General features: G+C 39.9%; 1 protein-coding gene across 3 annotated transcripts in view; it reads left to right on the top strand.

Moving 5' to 3' along the window:
• PWWP3A (PWWP domain containing 3A, DNA repair factor) overlaps positions 1 to 19,228 on the top strand; it is a 705,148-nt gene that overhangs the window by 33,091 nt on the left and 652,829 nt on the right. For all 3 annotated transcript variants that reach the window (XM_044054007.1, XM_044054008.1, XM_044054006.1), the window contains exon 3: positions 17,858 to 17,943. In XM_044054007.1, the coding sequence (XP_043909942.1) occupies positions 17,858 to 17,943 (86 nt within the window). The remainder of the gene's footprint in view (positions 1 to 17,857; positions 17,944 to 19,228) is intronic.

Raw genomic sequence — 19,228 nt, 5'->3', positions numbered from 1 at the left:
GCCTGTATCTAGGGAAGTTTTTTCCTGGCAAGTGGATCATCTTCTTCATAATTTCCTGTCAAAACACAGCATTTCTCCTGTCACTTTCTACAGGAGCAATTTATTAGGTTTGGCTCCGGGTTTAATTCGGACTCCTCATCCTTCCAGTTTAGCAGTTTCTGGTTAAAAAAAAAAATGTTTTCTGAAGAGCAAGGCCAGTGTTTGGGGGGCCCAGGGTACTTCCAGAGAATTGCACTGTCATTGCCACTCCTCCTAAGCGGCCTTTTTTGTTCCTGCTGAACTGCAACTACAATGCTCTTACATTATAACAGGCCTGTGTGCACACTTTGTTGGTATATCATACGAGGGGACATTCACAGTGAAGATAATTACAACCGTATATGCAAGGCTGGTCTTAGATGAAATGGGGCCCTATGCTGAAGGCTTTGTGATACTCCCACTGCCTATTTCACTTCCGCACGCATCCAGTACTGACCTCCATACTGGCGGCCCATACCATGCATATTACTTATCTTTTTCCTTTTATCACATTTTACTTTATTTTTCAGTTTTTTATAAGCTCTGCACTGAGTTTGATTGGTTCATAGGGAAGTAGTAGGTTAGCTGCCATTGATGGCCATTTTAAGCCTAATTTCCTCAAAATAACCTGTCCCATTTGGTTATAGGTTGGCCTTACCCATCCCATGGTCAGTTATATTACTCCTAATAATGGGATTATACCATAGATAATTTGGGGGAAACCCATGCATGGGATAAAGCATTTAGGAGCTAAGGGGCAGTCCTCCTGGGTAAGTTTTCTGTTATGACTTTAACAAATGATCCTTTGTTTCATATGACTTTTGTTATCCTTTTGTTCTATTGTCATGACTGAGTTTTCTAAATGACTAAACTCTGACATTAATTTCCGCGTATAGTTTATATGCTGTCGGAAGGCAAGTTATTGGTATATAACTTTTAGGATAGCTTGCTCTTAAATAGGAGTAGTGTTTCTTCTGTTAATCAGGTTTGTGTCTGTTACCAGTGTGCATGTAAATAGTTCCTACTCCTGGCTAAATCTTCATGTAATGATGACATTATTTTTAGGTGGACGTTTGGTACTGCATCTGGGCCTGGGTGAGGTTTCCAATTAGGAGCTTTTCTTAACTTTGTTTCAAGCTGTCTGGCTGTTGCTTCATCCCATTTCATATCCTGTACATTTCAACTTGTTCTTTTACATCTTCTATCCATTTAGCATCTTTGTTCCACAGGATCTTCATAGATATTTCTCCAAAATGTATCCAATTTATTTAGTTAGTTGCAGGAGCGGCCCTAGATCAACTGGTGCCCTAGGCAAAAGGGCTCCATGGCGCCCCCCACCACACTACCTGGTGCCCCCATCCTGGTCTACCTACACCAAATAAATACTGGAAAAGCGCCCCTGCTAGACCGGCACCCTAGGTGGCTGCCTAGTTGGCCTATGCCTAGGTTAGTTGTGTTTCGGTTCCTTTTGCCGCCTTTTCCCAATTCTCTAACTTTTTTTTTTGAGGGGGGGTCATTAAATTGCTTATTTTGTACTTTTCTCTTGTATTTATCTACATATCTTCTAAGTTTTCTGCTTGTACTGATATTTCTCGTTTATTTGAGAGAGTGCACGATAGATCCTGATCTGTTACGATACTGCGCAGTGCTTTTATCACATCCATCTTTCCAAGTATTTTTGTTGATCTGTTCCAACTTCCATACTCTTAACAGTGACACTTCTGGTCTTAATTGCTTTATAGTTTTTTCTGTTCGAGACTTCCATTATGGTATTTGATTTTGTAGTAAGATTTTATTAGTTTAGCTGCACAGTTATATAACCTATTTACTTATGTTATATCGCATGAGTCTCTCTGAACAGTTATAATTACTGTGTTAATTTGTTTTAACAACTTAACCTTTTGGGTTTTATAGACTTTCTGTAGTGTTTTTCTTTCATTGATCTTAATACATCTGTCTGTATTAAATCAAGTTACTCTCATCCTAGATAATTTTCTACTAAACTGAGGGTGTATTCTTTGTTCCATTTCCTGCGGGCATTCCACAGAAGCTTCCAGAGTATCTTCCTTTGCCATGCCATGCCCTTCAGTTTCATAGTTTGTGTCATCTGTTCATTCATATGGAACTCACTGGCGTATCATTCCACATTGACTTTCAGGGTTACCAGAATTTCCTGTTCTTCCCCTTGCTGTGCAACTCTAATTGCATTTTCTACTGGTTTCCTGTGGAAGGTAACAAAGTATCTACACATGGCAACTGTTCAGATGTTGCTCACTCCACTGGTTTCTCCTTAATTTGGGGATCTATTGCTCTTATCTCTTGTTATCAGAGCTAATTTTTTTCACTTTGCATGTAATCCAAAACCTAACCCACCGTGGTGGTGCTGCGGTAGCGTTGTCGCCTCACAGTAAGACGCTGTCCGGTTCGATTCTCAGCTAGAGCGTGTTCTGCGTGGAGACATGCGTGAATGGGCGTACCTTCGTTGAAAGTTGTGCATCAGGCCTGGCAAGCAGGTACGTAAAAATCAACTGCCAATCATTAGCGGACCGGAGTTCCGCTGTGGCAACCCCTAACCGGGAAAAGCCAAAAGACACAAAAAATGCAGTCCAAAAACCTCAGTTTCTATTTCTTTAACTTCTCCATTTCTAATCCTCTTTTCTACCTTTTTTTTTTTTTTGTATCGTAAAATTTTCCGTATCTACATACCTTTGCCTATATTTCTCTTCAAATATCTTGGTACTGCACTGCTCTTTTAGTATTAATTAGTTTTGCTTTCTCAATTGTATAAATATTGCACCATATTAAATCTATTTCCATGTACATGCATCTTCAGATGTCTGCTGTTTCTCCTTAAACTGGGGGACTCTCTCCATCATGATGTAACTGGTGTTAGACTTTCTACCCCAAATCCTTTACTTTGTAGGTATTCCATAAGTTTAGCTTTTTGTTTTTTTAACTTCTACTTTACTAGTCTTCAGAACTACATTCCCTCTGTGTGGTCTTTTTTGTATTGACATTTTTCCATATCTGGATAACTTTTCCTATATTTTTCTTCGAATGTCTTTGGGACAGCTTTTTTTGTATTGATTCAATTTGGCTTTTTCCTTTTTATAAATATTGCACCATATCAGATCTCTCTTTCCAGGCAGGCAGTACAGACAGGGTGGAATGAGTGGAGAGTGTCAGGAGTGATTTGTGACAGACTGGTACCAGTAAGAGTGAAAGGGAAGGACTACAAGAGGGTAGTGAGACCAGCTATGTTGTATGTGTTGGAGACGGTGGCATTGACAATGAACGGAGTCCGGGCTGGAAGTGGCAGAGTTAAAGATGTTAAGATTTGCACTGGGTGTGACAAGGATGGACAGGATTAGGAATCTGTATATTAGGTCAGCCCAGGTTGGACAGTTTGGAGACGGTCAGAGAGGCGAGATTGCATTGGTTTGGACATGTGCTGAGGAGGGAGGATGAGTATATTGGGAAAAGGATGCCAAGGATGGAGCTGCCAGGTAAGAGGAAGGCCTAAGATAAGGTTTATGGATGTGGCGAGAGAGGACATGCAGGTGGTTGGTGTGACAGAGCAAGATGCAGAGGACAGGAAGAAATGGAAACGTATGATCTGCTGTGGTGACCCCTAATGGGTACAGCCGAAAGAGAAGATCGGATCTCTCTTTCCCATGTCCATATTTCTTTCTGTACACCTTTCAAAAATCTCTAGCTGTTTAATGGCCCAAGGTTTCTTGGTCTGTGTAATCTTTTTCGTAAATCTGTTGTACTAATGAACACACTTTTATTTGAAGCTTCTGCCAGCTTTTTTTGTGCAAGTAATTTTCTTTTCTCTAATTTCTCTCAATCTTTTTGTATATCTTACGTCTGGAAATTCTGGGCTTCTTGCAGAATGGTAACAGTATATAATTTCTTTTTTTCTTAACCTCAGTAGTCCATTCTGTCATTGCTTTGGGCTTATCTTTCCTTGAACATGGCCTAGCCCCATTGGAGGAATGTTTTTCTTGAGGATTCTGCGCCATCATCTTTTCCATTCCTAGCATCAGTGTGCCTACCAGGATTGGGCCCTTTTTATCCTGGGGCTTGTGCTCCCAGTTATCAGTTTTAACTTTTTAACCTACTTCTGTCCATGATATACACTATATCAGTGTAATCTTGACGAGATTGTGATAAACAGGTTCCACCTCGTGCAGGTAAAAGACCTGAAGTTGAATTCCAGAAATACTACTCGCCTTTGCTTGTTGTTGATTTCTCTCTCCCTTCGGACTCCTTATCCTGCTCTAAGAATGGGAAAAGTATTGGTATGTGCGGGGGGGCGGTGTATACTTTTGCAGCTGTGAAGTTCTGCATTTTGAAGGGTCAGAGGCTTGTATGTTAAGGTTTGTTCCGACCAATACTGAAAGCATGAGGAATTCTTCAGCTGTCGTTTCCTCTCTTGAGGAAAAATCTGCTTTAAATATTTTTTTGTCATTCAAGTCAGTACTCATTGTATACAGTGAGTGTACGACTCGATACGTAAAGGGGCTATGGGCCACTCGTGCTGTTGTGAGGTTTGGCTGTGGTCTCAGAGCCTCCCAGATGTTAAAATGCTATTTTAACTTCTTTCATTAGAGGTTTAGGTTTTGGCTTATCTGCTGCAGAGGTGATCAGACACTGTTATGAAAGGGGCTTGCTGATAAGCTGTCCTTTTCCAACTTTGAGAATTCTGTAACTCATTGTTATCCAATGTTGGTAAACAAAACTGTATCAAAGACAGGTAAACACTGTAAGGCAAAAAAAAAGGCAGTGGGTTAGCCACATCCTTTGAGGCTGTTTGGTGTCCCCTCAGTGGGCAAGGGAGAATCACTTTTCAGTCCCAGGAGAGTTCAAGAAGAAAATCCCAAAAGCAAGACAGTCCAAGTCAGAGTGATTCTTAGACCTTTTCCCCTCCCATCCTGGCAGCCCTTTTGTCTCCCAGAAAGTCTGAAATCACTACTACTCTCTTTGGCAGATAATTTCAGAAAATGGGTTCTGAAGATCATTCAAGGTTACAGGTGATAGTGGGGAAGAACTTCCTCCTTTCCAGGGGTTAATTCATAATCCTCCTGACCATACTTGTACTGTCCCAGAAGTGATAGCACCTGTTCCTCCCTTCCCAGGTGGGAAAAAGTTTATTCAAGAATGTTTAGGGCCAAATAAAGTGCTTTGAGAGCAGTTCTTGATCTTTCCTAAATCTGTTTGTAATAGTGCCCAAATTCAAAATATCACCTATAACCAGTTTCCTTGTAACATTAGATTTAAAACATGATCACCACATTCATCTAGACTTCAGCTGTTTAAGGCTTTGTATGTGTATCACATTCAGTTCTCAGCACCATCCTTTGGACTATTCACTGCACCAAGTGTGTTTACAATGGCTCCAGTTATATCTGAGTGCAGGCTAGAGGACACATTTTTCCATATTTAGACCTGCTTATCTTTAGGGTGGCCACGGTGGTGCAGTGGTTAACTTTGTCACCTCACAGCAAGAGGTTCTCTGGTTCGATCCTCGGCTGAGGTGCCTTCTGTGCGGAGTCTGTATGTCCTCCCTGGGGTCACATGGGTTTCCTCCGGGTGCTCCAGTTTCCTCCTACATCCCAAAGACATGCTGTAAATGGATTGGACACACTAAATTGGCCCTAGGTGTGAGTGCGTGTATGTGTGTATTCTGTGGAAGGTTGGGTGCCGGGCTGGCAACTCGACACTGTAAAACTCCACTGCCAATCATGAGCGGACAGGTGATCCACTGTGGTGACCCCTAACAAGGGAAAGCTGAAAGAAGAAGACTTATCTTTGCAGAGTCTCTCTTTCCTCAAGTGTCAGGATCCATCTCTGGTGAGAGGTCTTACACAGATGGTTTTCAAAACTCTTGGACAGCTCCTTACAGGATTGTGTTTCTGTGATGTTAAAACTGAACACCATAGTCCAAAGAGCTTTTCTTCCACAGGAAAGAGTAGTATATTTAAATCTATTTCAAGGGTATTCCAATCACCCACCAGTTACTGCAAGCTAATGCCTCCGGATTTTGGGTCTGGTTTATTCTTTGAGTCTCATGATACCCCTGGCAAGACCCCCCCCCCCATGAGAGATACAGTGCTATCTGAAGTCTCTCTGGTTCCAGCAGTGTCACAGCTTGTGTTTTCAGGTTCCAGTGCTGGGGTTTGGTCAGATGTGAAATCATTTGGTAGAGACAGCTTTCCTTAAATCCAGGTCTCCCCTTCTCACTGTTCCAAAGTAGACATTAGTCACTTTGCTTGGGGAGCAGTTTCAGGAGGGATAAAAGTGTAATGTGTGTAGGACCCCAAGGACAGATGTCAGCACTTAAGAAATGCTTGCCCTGATCAAGGTACACAATTTGATGAAGCATATTTGGTCCTTGGCACCTCAGATTGTTAGACAGTACCCCAGTGATGTGCTACAAGAAAGGGGAAACCATGTTGTAATTGCTTTTCCAGAATAGCAACATTAGCCTGTGATATAGATTCACATCAGGCATGCTCTGTAGGTATCCTACATTCTATAGGAGCAAAATTACATGGCTGAGCAGGACAAGGGCCAGACACTCCTGCATGGAAACTAGATCGGGGGTATTTCAAGATTTGAACCATCTGGGGGACTTCAAGTCTACCTCTGCATCCGCCTAAATGGCAAGAGATTACTGCAGGACTGTATGCAGCAATGGCTGTTAGACTGCATTCTTGTATGCTTTTCCACCAATAACTAGGGTACTTATGAAGATTCGGAAGGAATCCCTCAAGATAATTGTGGTGACTCCCTTCTGGCCCAGGCAACAGTGGTTCTCTCTTTTGAAAATGGCCACGGGCAATTACAAGCTTCTTCACAGACTGGAAGTATTCACATGGGGGTGTCATGTGTCACTTCAGTTGATTGCCTGGATGATAGTAAACGGGTGCCTAAAAGGAACCAAGACCCTAAGGACATTCATCAGATACTAATGGAGGTAAGAGAACCTGCCACTAGAAAGTTATTTTAAAAAATTGTAAAGGTTTTCAATGTGAAGCCGACATAATTGACACCCATTTAAGGCTAGTTCTCTGGTTTTACAATATTTGTAAGTTACTATCCTATGGCCTCTTATTCTTCTATCAATGTTCATTTTGTCAAGCATGTTTGCTCATGGATCCTTCTGTCAAGCATTCTCAAGTCAAAAGGGTTTTTTAGTCAAAGGCCTCAAAGAAAGTTAGTGGCCCCTTGGGATCTTTATTTTGTGCTAGAGAAGCCTACACTTACTCCATTTGAGCCAGCTAACATGGATGACTTGAGGCTCTTAACATGGGAAATGCAAGGAGTGTCAGGAGTTCAGTTTTTATGGTGAGTCAGTGCAGTCATGTTCCTTGACTACTAATCCTTTTTATGCTTGAAAGTGGTATCAGACAGTAATTTAAGTCCAACTGTCTCCCAGTTTTTTACTGAACCTAAAAATGAGGGAGAAAGGATACTACATATCTTGGATGTCCATAGACAGCTTGGGTACTGTCTTGATGGTTCTAAATCTTTCAGATCTTAGAATCAGTAGTTAATTTCTTGTGAAAATAAGAAGGGATAACCAGTGTCAAAGCAGATTTCCAATCTGTCTAAGGCTATTTCCTTTTGTTATACTCACAAGTACAAAACTATTCCAGGCAGAGTCTTGGCTTCATCTATAGCTTTTTGCAAAAGCTGCACCTTGATCCTCTGTACATACTTTTACAAAGCACTAAAAGCTTGATTTCTTCTCTAGGTTTAGCTTGGGCTTTGCAAGGACTATTCTCTTGGGGCTCTTGGACTCGTTCCACCTCCCAAAGCAAGCTGGGGTAATCTATCCATATAGGTAAGGCTATTGTAGCATTGATTGTTATGAAGACCATAAAACAGTTCAGTAAACTTGATAGATGTTTGATCAGTGTTGCAGTAGCCACCCCCCTTGTTTTTTGGCATGGTTATGTCATGGTGTGGTTAATTTCCTAGCATTGTCTTTCATGGCTTCAGCTCCATCTTTTGGCAGGAAAGCTCTGAAGGGCTTGGCACCCACACTTGTCTGTGAGCTCAAGCTGCCAGCTGGTTTGGGTATATGGAAGGTGTCTTGAAGCTTTTAGAAACTAGCTGGCTGTTGCATCTTAGGATGTAATCTGTATAGCTAAGGCTACTGCAGCAGAGAACAAAACATCTACTGTTTATAAGTAGACTTGCACAACTGTACATTCACCTCCACTCACATCAGTTGCAAAATTCTGCTCCAGAACTCCATGCAAGAAGACCTGGAAGACACATCTCTGCCTTGGACAGGTGTGTTACTGTATATTTTTCTGCCCTTTACAATATCCAGGCTTTCTGAAGATTCAGGATTGTACAAATTGTGGTGACTCCCTTCTGGCATAAGCAGCAGTGCTTCTCCCATTTGAAAGTGGCCAGGGCCAATTGCATAACCTTCCTTACAGACTGGACCTACTCGCACAAGACTAGGGGTGTTTGATAAATCCCAACTCCAAACAACCTGCAACTACTACTACAAGGGCGGCACAGTGGTTAACATTGTCACCTCACAGCAAGAGGTTCTCTGGTTCGATTCTCGGCTGGGGTGCCTTCTGTGTGGAGTTTGCATGTTCTCCCTGTGTTCGCGTGGGTTCCCTCCGGGTACTCCGGTTTCCTCCCACATTCCAAAGACATGCATCTGGAGCATTTCTCCCCGGGCCTCCACTGAAAACAGGCTCTGTGGAACCTAGTCAGACATTCCCGGTCAACAAATGTTAAATTAAATAAATAAAATAAATACCTACCTGGATGATTGAATCGTAATAGCACCCATTTTCTGAGGGTGTGCAGCAAGTATTAAACGAGACAAAAAAGCTACTAGAAAATGTTATATTGATAAAGGGAAATTTTCTATCTGGTACCAAACAGGAACCAGCACCCTGTCAGAGCTACTATTTCTGACTCTAGATTTGTGAAACTTGCCATCCTCCTCCAAGCCTCCTAGAAAACAGTTGGATTTTCCTTGGGGATATGGATATTAATTTTGTGTACGAAACCTGGCTTCATTTGAACAAGCTACTAGTGGTGACTTGAGGTTCTTAGCGTGGAAGACACTTAGATTGCTTTGACCTCTGCATGACCACCATCTGAGTAGCAAACTTTTCTAGTGGGTCATCCTTATTTTCCACGAAGTGAGGTTTTCTTGAGAACTAATCCTTCATTTATGCCAAAAGTGTTGGAGATCCAGGCTATCAATCTCCCTGTATCCTTTCCAGTAGGGAGGAAGAAAGGGTTCTCCATACTTTGAATGACTGCACTGTTACCATCTTGATTAAACAAAATATTTTATGAATTCTGACCACTTGTTCCTTTTTTCTGAATGTTAAGGGATAACCTGTGTCAAAGCGGACCATTTCCAAGTGGTTGTCTTGTGCTATTACCTTTTATTATACCCACCACAACAAGATTAGTACAGGCAGGGTCAAGGCTCATTCCACCAGGACCTTATATTTTTGGAAAGGGTTGGATTAGTGTTCTAGAAGCAGAAAGGTGGCCTCTATGCACACACTTTTTTTCCAAAGTACTATAAACTAGATTCCTTCTCCAGGTCAAGGACTGTCTTTGCTGGGGTAGTTCTCCAGGGTTTTCTGGACTCATCTTTTTCTCCTCCCAGTCATTGTAAGCTGCGGTAATCTATCCATGTAAGGTTACTGCACTGATCATTCAAGCAAATATTGTTGGCAAGTTTACTTGCACAACTGTTTCTTCCTACACACTTGATTATCGGCTTCCTCATCATGTCACTTTTACCTCCATACAGATTATAGTGCAAGCCATCCTTTTCTTTGAAGCTAGGCTTTGACACCGCATTCCTTTTTATGCTGGTGCCAGGCATTTCTTTTTATGACCTAGGCAATCTTACATGTATATAAATGAAAATAAGCCATACCGACACAATCTTCATTGCAAACATTATGAACCATTCTGTCAGCTGTAGCTGCAGACACTTAATATATCCAGTCCACAGTCAACCATTGCATAGCTCATTCAGTTCCTGCTCCCTTTTAAACCTTGCTCCTTTTCGGCATGTATTGATTCCACACTTCCCATTTTTTCCTATGTAATTTGCTCCTACCCTTTCCAAATATCCCAATTCCAGTTCTCTTACTATTTTGCTACTTCTAGTAAAGTTGGTTTAGACAGATTTCCATTTTCTTGTAATTGCTTTTTGGCCACCATCTTAATTTAGACTCGGCAAGGCCTTACTATGTCTAGGCAGTTCTGATTCTGTATCATAAGTCAAAAAATAATTTCCTTAGTTACACCAATTAGCTCACCTAGCATCTCCGACAAAACAGATTGCAGGGAATCTTTAAAGTCTGCAAACTTATTGCACTCCCAGAATATATGTTCCCAATTTCCTCTTTCTTCCCCATCACACCTCCAGCATTTGCTGTATACCTGAAGAAAAATTCTTTGGAATTTACTTGGAGTACAAGTACACCTATGCAAGTACTTCCAAGCAAGGATCCTAAATCTTCTAGACTTTATTGCATATTTGGGAGACATATATATCCCCCATTGTTTATTTGTGAATTACTTATCTAATCTCTTCCCAATCCTTTCTAAACTTATGCAGTTTTTACATACTCCAGTTCATTTAACAGCAACTTCTGTTCTAGATTCTACTAAACTTACCACTGCTGGTCTTTTGTTTATAACCCCCTCCCCATTTCTTTATCTTTGCCTGTAATCTGATGGGAAGGCAGTCTCTAACCTGAAGTCCAAATACGTTCTTGGTGTCTTCGCATTCTGTTACCTTTCCCTCTTTTTAGTTATTTGCTCCCAATACCTTTGTTCCTTTCACAGTTCTCTACTAAATTCCATCCCTCTCTTGCCTATTGTCTGTATCCTCAATTGCAGTCCTCCATATTGGCAGAATCTTTTCTACATTCCACTGTTGGCTTGGTTCTTAGTATACTAGGTGCTACTTTACAAATACATTTTGTATGATTGTTACTCTTCTTAAAGGTCTGCATCCAAACTCCCATTCTCCACTGGTTTCTTGAGACCCCCCCCCCCCCGTTTCATCATTTTCCACTTTGAATTATAGTTTTCTGCTATGTATAGAAGCTTTAACTGTATAGATCTGAAGTACACCTTCAAATCTGGCAATCCCAATCCACTCTGTTCTGTTGGAAAAATAATCTTATCCCACTTTACTCTTGCCATCTTCCTCTCCCAGATAAAATCCTTCAGCTGTTTATTGCTATCCACAGCTTCTCCTTTGGTTGATTTTAAAAATGTCCGACCTATGTATAAGATAAGAGACTAAACCATTACAACTTCTTGTATCTTACTATCGCTATCCATATAAAAGAGCTTCCATTTTCAGTTTTTGTATTGTCTTTTTGGTCTCTTCCCACATATCCTTAGCGGCCACATCAGAATCATTTTTAATCCATATTCCTAAATACTTCATATCCCACGAGTATGGATATTGCAAAAAATGTGTATATTTTTCTACTATTGCCTTTGTTTTACCTTCATTAATTTTGTATCCCGAAAAGATTTGCCTCGGTATGTTCCACAGCACTGTAATGTCCCTTTCTGGTTTTGTTTGTAAAATAATTCATCTGCAAGTAGAGCCAGCTTTTCTTGACTACATTACCAATTATATCCTTGAATTTCTGAGTCCCTTATTTTTTTTTTTTACCAATGGTCCTAAGTACAATGCAAGTAAGGGAGAGAGAGGACACCCTTGACTGGTTCCTCTGCTCAAGCAGAAATTATCAGTGAGGACTTGACGTTCACCTCAGATTCCTCATATCTTCCTAATCAAGCTTTATAAGTTTAATCAGGGAAAGTAAATGCAAATGCTTCTATTTCCCTGCTCATAAAGTTGCAGCTTACTCTGTTGAATGCTTTCTCTGTATAAAGACCTACAAGCAGTTATATTTTTTACATTCTGCTTTTCTGTGGATCAGTGTTCTGTTAATGTTTGCCTCCCCTCCACAAAACCACATTGATCCATCAAGTTTGGTATCACTTTGCCATTTTTAGCCATTATAGATGCACACATGGTTTAGTATTGAAATGGGCTTTTATGAAACTGGATCTGATGGATCTTTACCCATTTCAGGTAGTAAAGCTGCAACGGATTTCTTCAAGGATGTGGTACTTCTAAAACCTTCCAGATCTTTATAATTTTCCACTCCTAGCATCTAAACTTCCACAGGATTACAATCTATTCCTGTAAACTTTCCTGTAGATTGGTTTTACACCATTTTTCTCTCCTCTCCTCCTATCCTGTTAAGTGACTGAGCCGTCTCTACCTCTAACCTTGACGCATTTAATTCTTCCATAAACACTTCCATTTGTACCTTTTCTTTATTTCTATATTTTTCTAAAGTATTTCTAATACCTCTACAGGATCTTATCTTCCTTGTTATAGGCTTCCTAAGTTTGGTGGCAGCGCTTCGTTGCCAGAGTCGTGCCAAAAGTTTGTGCTCTAGAGTTAAAAAAAACAGGTGCTTAGCAGCAGTCTTTCTAAACTCCTGCATATTGGAGGTAATCCCTTATTTTCTGTTTAGAATTCTGCAGTTGTTCCTGTAAGATTCCTGCTGTTTTGCAGTAGTTTAACAATTGCAAGTCATCCTAAATTTACTTCTTAACCACATCTCCCTTTAATTTCCACTCTATTTTTAAACTCTAATTTTATCCCACTCCCTAGCTATATTTTCAGAAGAAAATTGTCTTCTCTAATAGCTCCCGAGTAATTTCCACTACCCATTGTTTAAATTGCTCTTCAACAGATAAGTGGGAAAGTGCCAATTACCCTGTGTTTATTTTACTTGCTGAGTGCATAACCATCTTCAATTAAATGCACATGTTTCTGCAAAGTGTAAATTCTGTCTAGCCTAGCCCAGTTTTTGCACCTTGGGGAATATGTAAATTCAGTCCGGACTCCTAGTACTGAATTCACATTTTCCATGCCAAATATTTTCACAAATTTAAAAATCTACCCTCCTTTGTTATATTTTCCCTTCTGGGTTCTCCAGACACTATTTGTATTTATCTGTGAGACCGTTGACATTTAAAGACATTATAGAAGGCATCATTCTTGATTCCCATTTTTTACGTACCACTTTTGTTAAGTATCTAGCTTCAGCTTGTGTTACACGAGTACTGTTTGGCAAGATAAATTTATGTAATTATTTGTCATCTCCATTTGAGCCTGTCCCATCTTGTAGGATTGTTTCCTTGAAACCCTCAAACACACCCCCAATACCCCTCTAAAACCTATTCACTTGGTAACACACAAACTATGTACATCAAATATTGAAGTCTTACCATCTTAATGGAAACAAATGTTCCAAACTGACAGCTACACACACAGACTCGAGCTAATCTAAAAGAAATGTTAGCCATGCTAAGATGCATGGCATAGCATGTAGTTCTATTAAGTGCTGTCTGGTTCTGTCTTGTCTTTATAGCTCTCTCAGCTGGGAAACCATTGTTTTGGTGAGCAGCATGTATTTAAATTTAAAGCTATAGACCATGTTTCACCCTCACCCAGAGGTGGTGACATCAATAACAAATTAGAAATTAAAGAATATAACTGGATAATTAGATTGATGGGTGACTCACCCCCTGGTTTGAATAGTACTGTCAGCCTTAAACCTATTTTGGTTAGAATGAGTAGATCTAGATTATGAGATTTTCTCTTTATGTATATGATTGTACATTTGATTTTTAGGTATAAAAGCATGCTTTTTTTTAAAATATACATTCTTGCTTTTTTTAAATGTGTTTTGTTTTCATATATGCATTATGCTGTTGCATTTTTTAGCTTTGCATATTTATTTATTTTTACATGTTTTGTTTTAATGGTTGAGTCATGTGACTTCTTGGCTGCCGGTCATATGACTTTTTTAGACCTATATATACTCTGCATTTGCATTTGTATTTGTATTTTCAGTATTGATAAAGGATTTTATCCGAAAGCTTTTCTCTTCACATTAAAGTGGTTTTTCTACTGAGAACGTTGTTTGTCTTGCTGGACCTCTTGGCATTTGTGTTTAAACAATTGAATGCTTTCAGAAAACATTTTAAAGCCATTTCACATTATCTGATTGTCTGCTAGAGACATGAGAATCAGACAACAGTTTATTAGAAAAAAGCCTTTATTTCATTTACTTGCTTTCTCATAAAACGTGGTACTAAATTAAGCCAATGGCCTTTTCCCACTCATTCCTCTAGGCAAGAATGACTAATTGTAAGCTCGTTCAGTGGTCACCTGCACAAAAGGAGAAAACACCTTAACTGAGTAATATTGAAAAGATTACAATTCTAGGTGTAAGAGTTTAAACTGTTTTGTTAAAATAAGTTTCAGGAAACTTTTTTTCCTTTATCAAATCCTCTATCAAAGCAGACTTGTTGGCCTGGGGGGGGTCTAGTTTGTTTCGAATGATGTCTGCCAGTTCCTGGAACCTGCTCCTTTGAGAGTCTGGCAGCTGCTTCAGTATTGAGTTTTGCTGGTCTTTTTATCCAACATGGACTCTGTTGAGTTAGGTCTTTCAGTCTACTCTCTAGGATCTACAGTCAGTTCTGGTTGTTCGTACCTGTGAAGGGAAAGGAAAGAAAACTGGAGGTGCTGAGGGTTAGCCTGAAGCTTTGTGCTCAAATTTCAGTAAGAAGGGACTGTTACTAAAAAAAATTCACTCGAGATGGTGTTGGTTTTAAGAAGCTTTGAGGAAAAGTACGCCAGTTTTTACTTTTGTTTCTTTTAAGCTTTTTTAACATTGCAGTGTCTGCATTTCTAACTGAATGAGGAGAAAGCAAAAAAGAAAAAACAGGAGCACCCATTTATATTAGTATCCTCATTACACTTAAAAAAAGAAAACTGCTGTAGAACATGCAGAGAATCATGCACTATTTAAATAGTACTGTTAAGAAAAAATTGTTTTAGTTAACAATTATTTTAGTTAACTTTCCTGCTCCTCTTCCCCTCACTTGAGTATTTTTTTTCAAACAATGACCTGAAGTAGGGCATATGCTTTAGAGTCCCCTAGAAGTTTAACAAACCTGGTCTCCACTTCACTTCATTTCCAACATACTCTCTATTCTTCTAGTTAACTCCCATGCGTTTTAATCTCCATCAAGCATTTTCCTTTGCAGTACTGGAAAAGGTTTCATTGGCACAGCCGCTGTGGTCTGTTACCAGAAGTACAAGCAGAATTTCCTGTTTCACAGCTCACTTTGTTGGACAAATTTGTATTTCTTGCTTGGTGTGTACTTCAAAAAATTATTCTTCTTCCAGGGAAAAATATTTAAAATAGCTGGGTACAGCACTTTGAATCTCATGCCTGCTTTTCAACATTCCCTGAATGGGATAAACTTGATCCTCTTCTGCCTCATGTACAATGAGTAGTTATTTTCCACAAACACTCTGCTGTCTCCCATTTCTAGTATTTTGTTCTTCTGCCACAGTTTTGTCAAAATTAATTTCCTCCTGCTGGTAAGATTGCATATTTACTATAAGATTGCATATTTACTATTAGAAGTCTGGGTTGTTTTCTCATATCCAGGTTTGGAACTTACACCCACAATATACCCTTTGACCATTCCTGTTGTGGAATACCAGTCCAATTGTTTATTTGTACTTTCATCAAATACAGTCTGCCCTTCCAGCTTCTCGGGTACAGCAGACAGTCTCAGGCTTTCCCTACGTGGTCTGTCCTCTAATTCTATTTTTTAAACATTTGTTGTGCATTTTCAGCCCGCCTTTTCTTTATTTCGACCACTTGGTTTTATCATCTTATCTGCATATCTGTTTAAAATTTCCTCCATTTTTTTCTAGCCTTTTTGAGTTGATGTGCTCCATCTGTCAATCGCCTTGGCTTATACTTTCCTGTAGGTTACTGGAATCCTGTCTGAAGCTTACACCGCTTTTTGCTGAACAGCTACAGTACTTTTCATCACCTTTTGAATTGTTTTTTTTCTTTCAGGTCCTCTCTTTCCTGGTGTCCAGGTAGTGCACTTTCTAGCCAGTTAACTGAAATTTACCCAGATGTCTACATCCACTGGCTGTCTGACATTTATTTTCACACTGACTAACAGCTTAATTGTACCTCTCCCAATGTACAGCCATCTTGGAAGTTGTGCCAGATGTTTATTAATTGAATAGAAAAGTAACTTTTCAGTATAATCCAGAAATTTAGCACTTCTAACAGATGGTCAGTGTTAATACTGGTGTTTGCACTTCTGAGTGATGGCTGATGGTTATTTGGAGTCTACCAACCTACAAATTAGTCAAATTACCACATTTTTATACTAATCGGCCCTGTCTTTAATGTTATTGTACCAGTAGCAATGTTTGTTTCAAGTGTTTAGACAATGGGATAATGAAGCAGTTGACAGTGAAAGTACAATTTAACGTATTTGTCATCCCTCCCCCTTTTCTGCACAGGGTCAAGGTGTAATGGCAGCCGTTGCCATCTCTATTCAGTGACACTGTACCTTCGACAGACATGCGTAACTGTTGCAGGTCTGTGCTCAGTCCCATCTGGTTCATAGGTTGGTACTAGGCTATCAGCCCTAGGGCCTATACAAGCCTAGCCATAACAATTCCCTGGATATTTCTTCCCACACTATTTACTTCCCTGGACCCCTGTCTAGCAGGGCGACTGACGTGATCCCCGGGGTGAATTTCCTTTCTCCCATCCAATCGTCAAGGTTCCTTATGAAGAGGACCAAAGAGGCACTCTGCTTGACATGTATGGGCAATCTATTCCAGAGTCTGGGGAGTCTCTGGGTCAGGAACCTATCCCTCCAGCATGTTTTGTTTATTGTGATGACAAGGTTTAGATCCCTGGAGCGTGTGGCTCTGAGGGATCTGCTTTGCTCTACATCCTCTTTCCTTTTCAAAGACTTCAAATCTGCCTTCCTGCACATTTGACTGAACCACTCAACCATAATCGGTTCTCCAGCATTCTCCGAAATTGGTGCTACTATGACTTCTGCTCAGGTCTGATTTTTAGGGTGTGACAGAGTGCATCCTATCACTCACCTTAGATACTTTTATCTTCATCCCCTTTAGTTTCCTCAGCTGCTCTGACCAGGCTTATGTTGGCATATAAAAATGATTTGCATCCCTTTTTTACCTTCATTTTCAGCTTGACATTTGTCACTCTATACCCTTGACACTGCCAGTAGGCTGCATCACTCCTCCCATCATAGTTTGACCTCTGACTTTCCCTCAGCTTGTTCCACTTCTCCCCTTTTCATTTACTGTCATGGCACCAGTCTTGTTTATGCTCCCATGTGCCTTCAGTTTTGCATTCTATCATCTTTTACCGAAATTCCTCTTTAGTCTGCTTGTAATGCCACATTGTGTGCATGTGGCCACTTTGATCTGTCTCTTCCAGTTTGCTAATTTAGTCCATCACCTGTATGAATGGCAGTGGGCTCTGAGATTGATCTCGTAACACCCACTCCTACTGGTAACCCCAAGTCCCAACAGTATTTGTACAGGCTACCAATGTTTCCATGTACGAGGACACTGTTCCACAATATCCCATGGCTGTGTTTCCAGAAAATTGTGTTTTTCTGTTTTCCTTAAATAGATGCACTTTGTAGTAGTAGAGTGCATAACTGGGAAAGTATTATAGAACAGTACACAGTTTGACAGAAGAAAAAAAAAGAATTTCCAAAGGGGTAAAATAAAAGCACTCCGCTAGATAGTAACATAGTGTGCTTCATGATTGTGTAGCTGTACAAGAGTTCTGTTCTAGTAGCTAGTAAGTGTTGTGCCCCATTGTAATTACTTCACTTATTTTCTCAGATTTTGGCAAGGACAGACAGCAAGAAAACGCCATGCAGGGGATGTACACGTTACTTGAATGTTGAAATATTGGTCTCAAGTGAACAGTTAAGTAGTATTTTTAATTTTGGAATCCAGGTTTTTTTTTTTTTTTTTTGCTTGGCTCTTCTGTTTGCACTCTTAAGAGTTTAAGAATGGCTTTTTGGCAGTTGGAGGTAGGCCGCATGCTTTATTTTATGTTTGTACTGATAAAAGCGGATTATACTTTATGTTCAGACAAGAAATATTTAGCTTGACATCAGTAGTATTTGTTCCATTTTCTTTGTCACACAGTGAGCAGCTTGGGTATAATGAAAGAGGGACCCTTTAACTCATTACATCAGAGTGACGCCTCCAGGTGCATCTGCAGTTAACTCCTACAGACTGCTCAAGGCATCAAATGTTGCTTGTTCATATTTGCATCAATAATTCCAAAACCATGCCATGTACAATTTTTAAAAGATTTATCTTAAAGCTTATACAATGACATTCAATTGCATTAATATTTGCCCTCTGTCTAGTGCAGGGAAAGAGATATTAGCTGGTGTTTGATATTTTCGTAGATATAATTTTCAAATTTTTCAAAATATCTCAACAACCAAGTAAGACAGTAGCCTCTTATGAAAGCTCTCATCTAGATTAATAAAATGCTGCTGACTGTATGTGTAACTTGAGTGGTTGCTGAGATATTGTAAAATTGTTTACAAAATATTAAACGTAATAGTGTTACTATGACTTATAAAATTCAGTTTAAGACCTAGACCCTAAAGAATGCTACCACTATAAAAATAGTTTGTGCTAAAGGGTTTGCCATTTTATAGTTCCTTCATACCCCCTATGGTTTCAGAGATAAACATTTGTTTGAAATGTGAGGGCATAATTTGATTGTCAAAAGGCTTGGGCTCCACGCATTGGAAGCTACAATGCAGACTTCCAGAGCTCCATTGAAGTGAATGAGTTAAAGTTGTGGGGAGACGGTGTTTGTTCATAATTTGAAGGGAGGCACTGAATGCCTCCAAGGACCACAAGAGCCCATGGTTGATGTGGACTTGGTGAGCTTTATGCTGGCACCCTTTGAGAGGAGAGAAAAGCTGCAGTGTCTATGGTTTAGATGTGTCTAGTTTGACCTGTACTCTTCTGTTAATATCAAGTGTGGCTGACCTATACGCTTCCTATTAATATCAAGTGTGGCTGGAGTACAACTTGTCCACAACTGTGAGGTAGGAAAGTGCCCCACAATTCAGATAGGGTGTTTAACTCTGGTTGTTGAGTAGGGGAGGATATCCTACCATTATTTATTTTATATATATTTACTGGGAAAGTCCAACTTGGGCAGGAAAGAGTAAAACTCCA

Source organism: Protopterus annectens, chromosome 13.part0 (assembly GCF_019279795.1).
Source record: "Protopterus annectens isolate FY-2018-M chromosome 13.part0, PAN1.0, whole genome shotgun sequence".
Lineage (NCBI taxonomy): Eukaryota > Metazoa > Chordata > Ceratodontiformes > Protopteridae > Protopterus > Protopterus annectens.
Note: the sequence above shows the minus strand (reverse complement) of the source record. Positions and strands in the feature narration are given on the sequence as shown.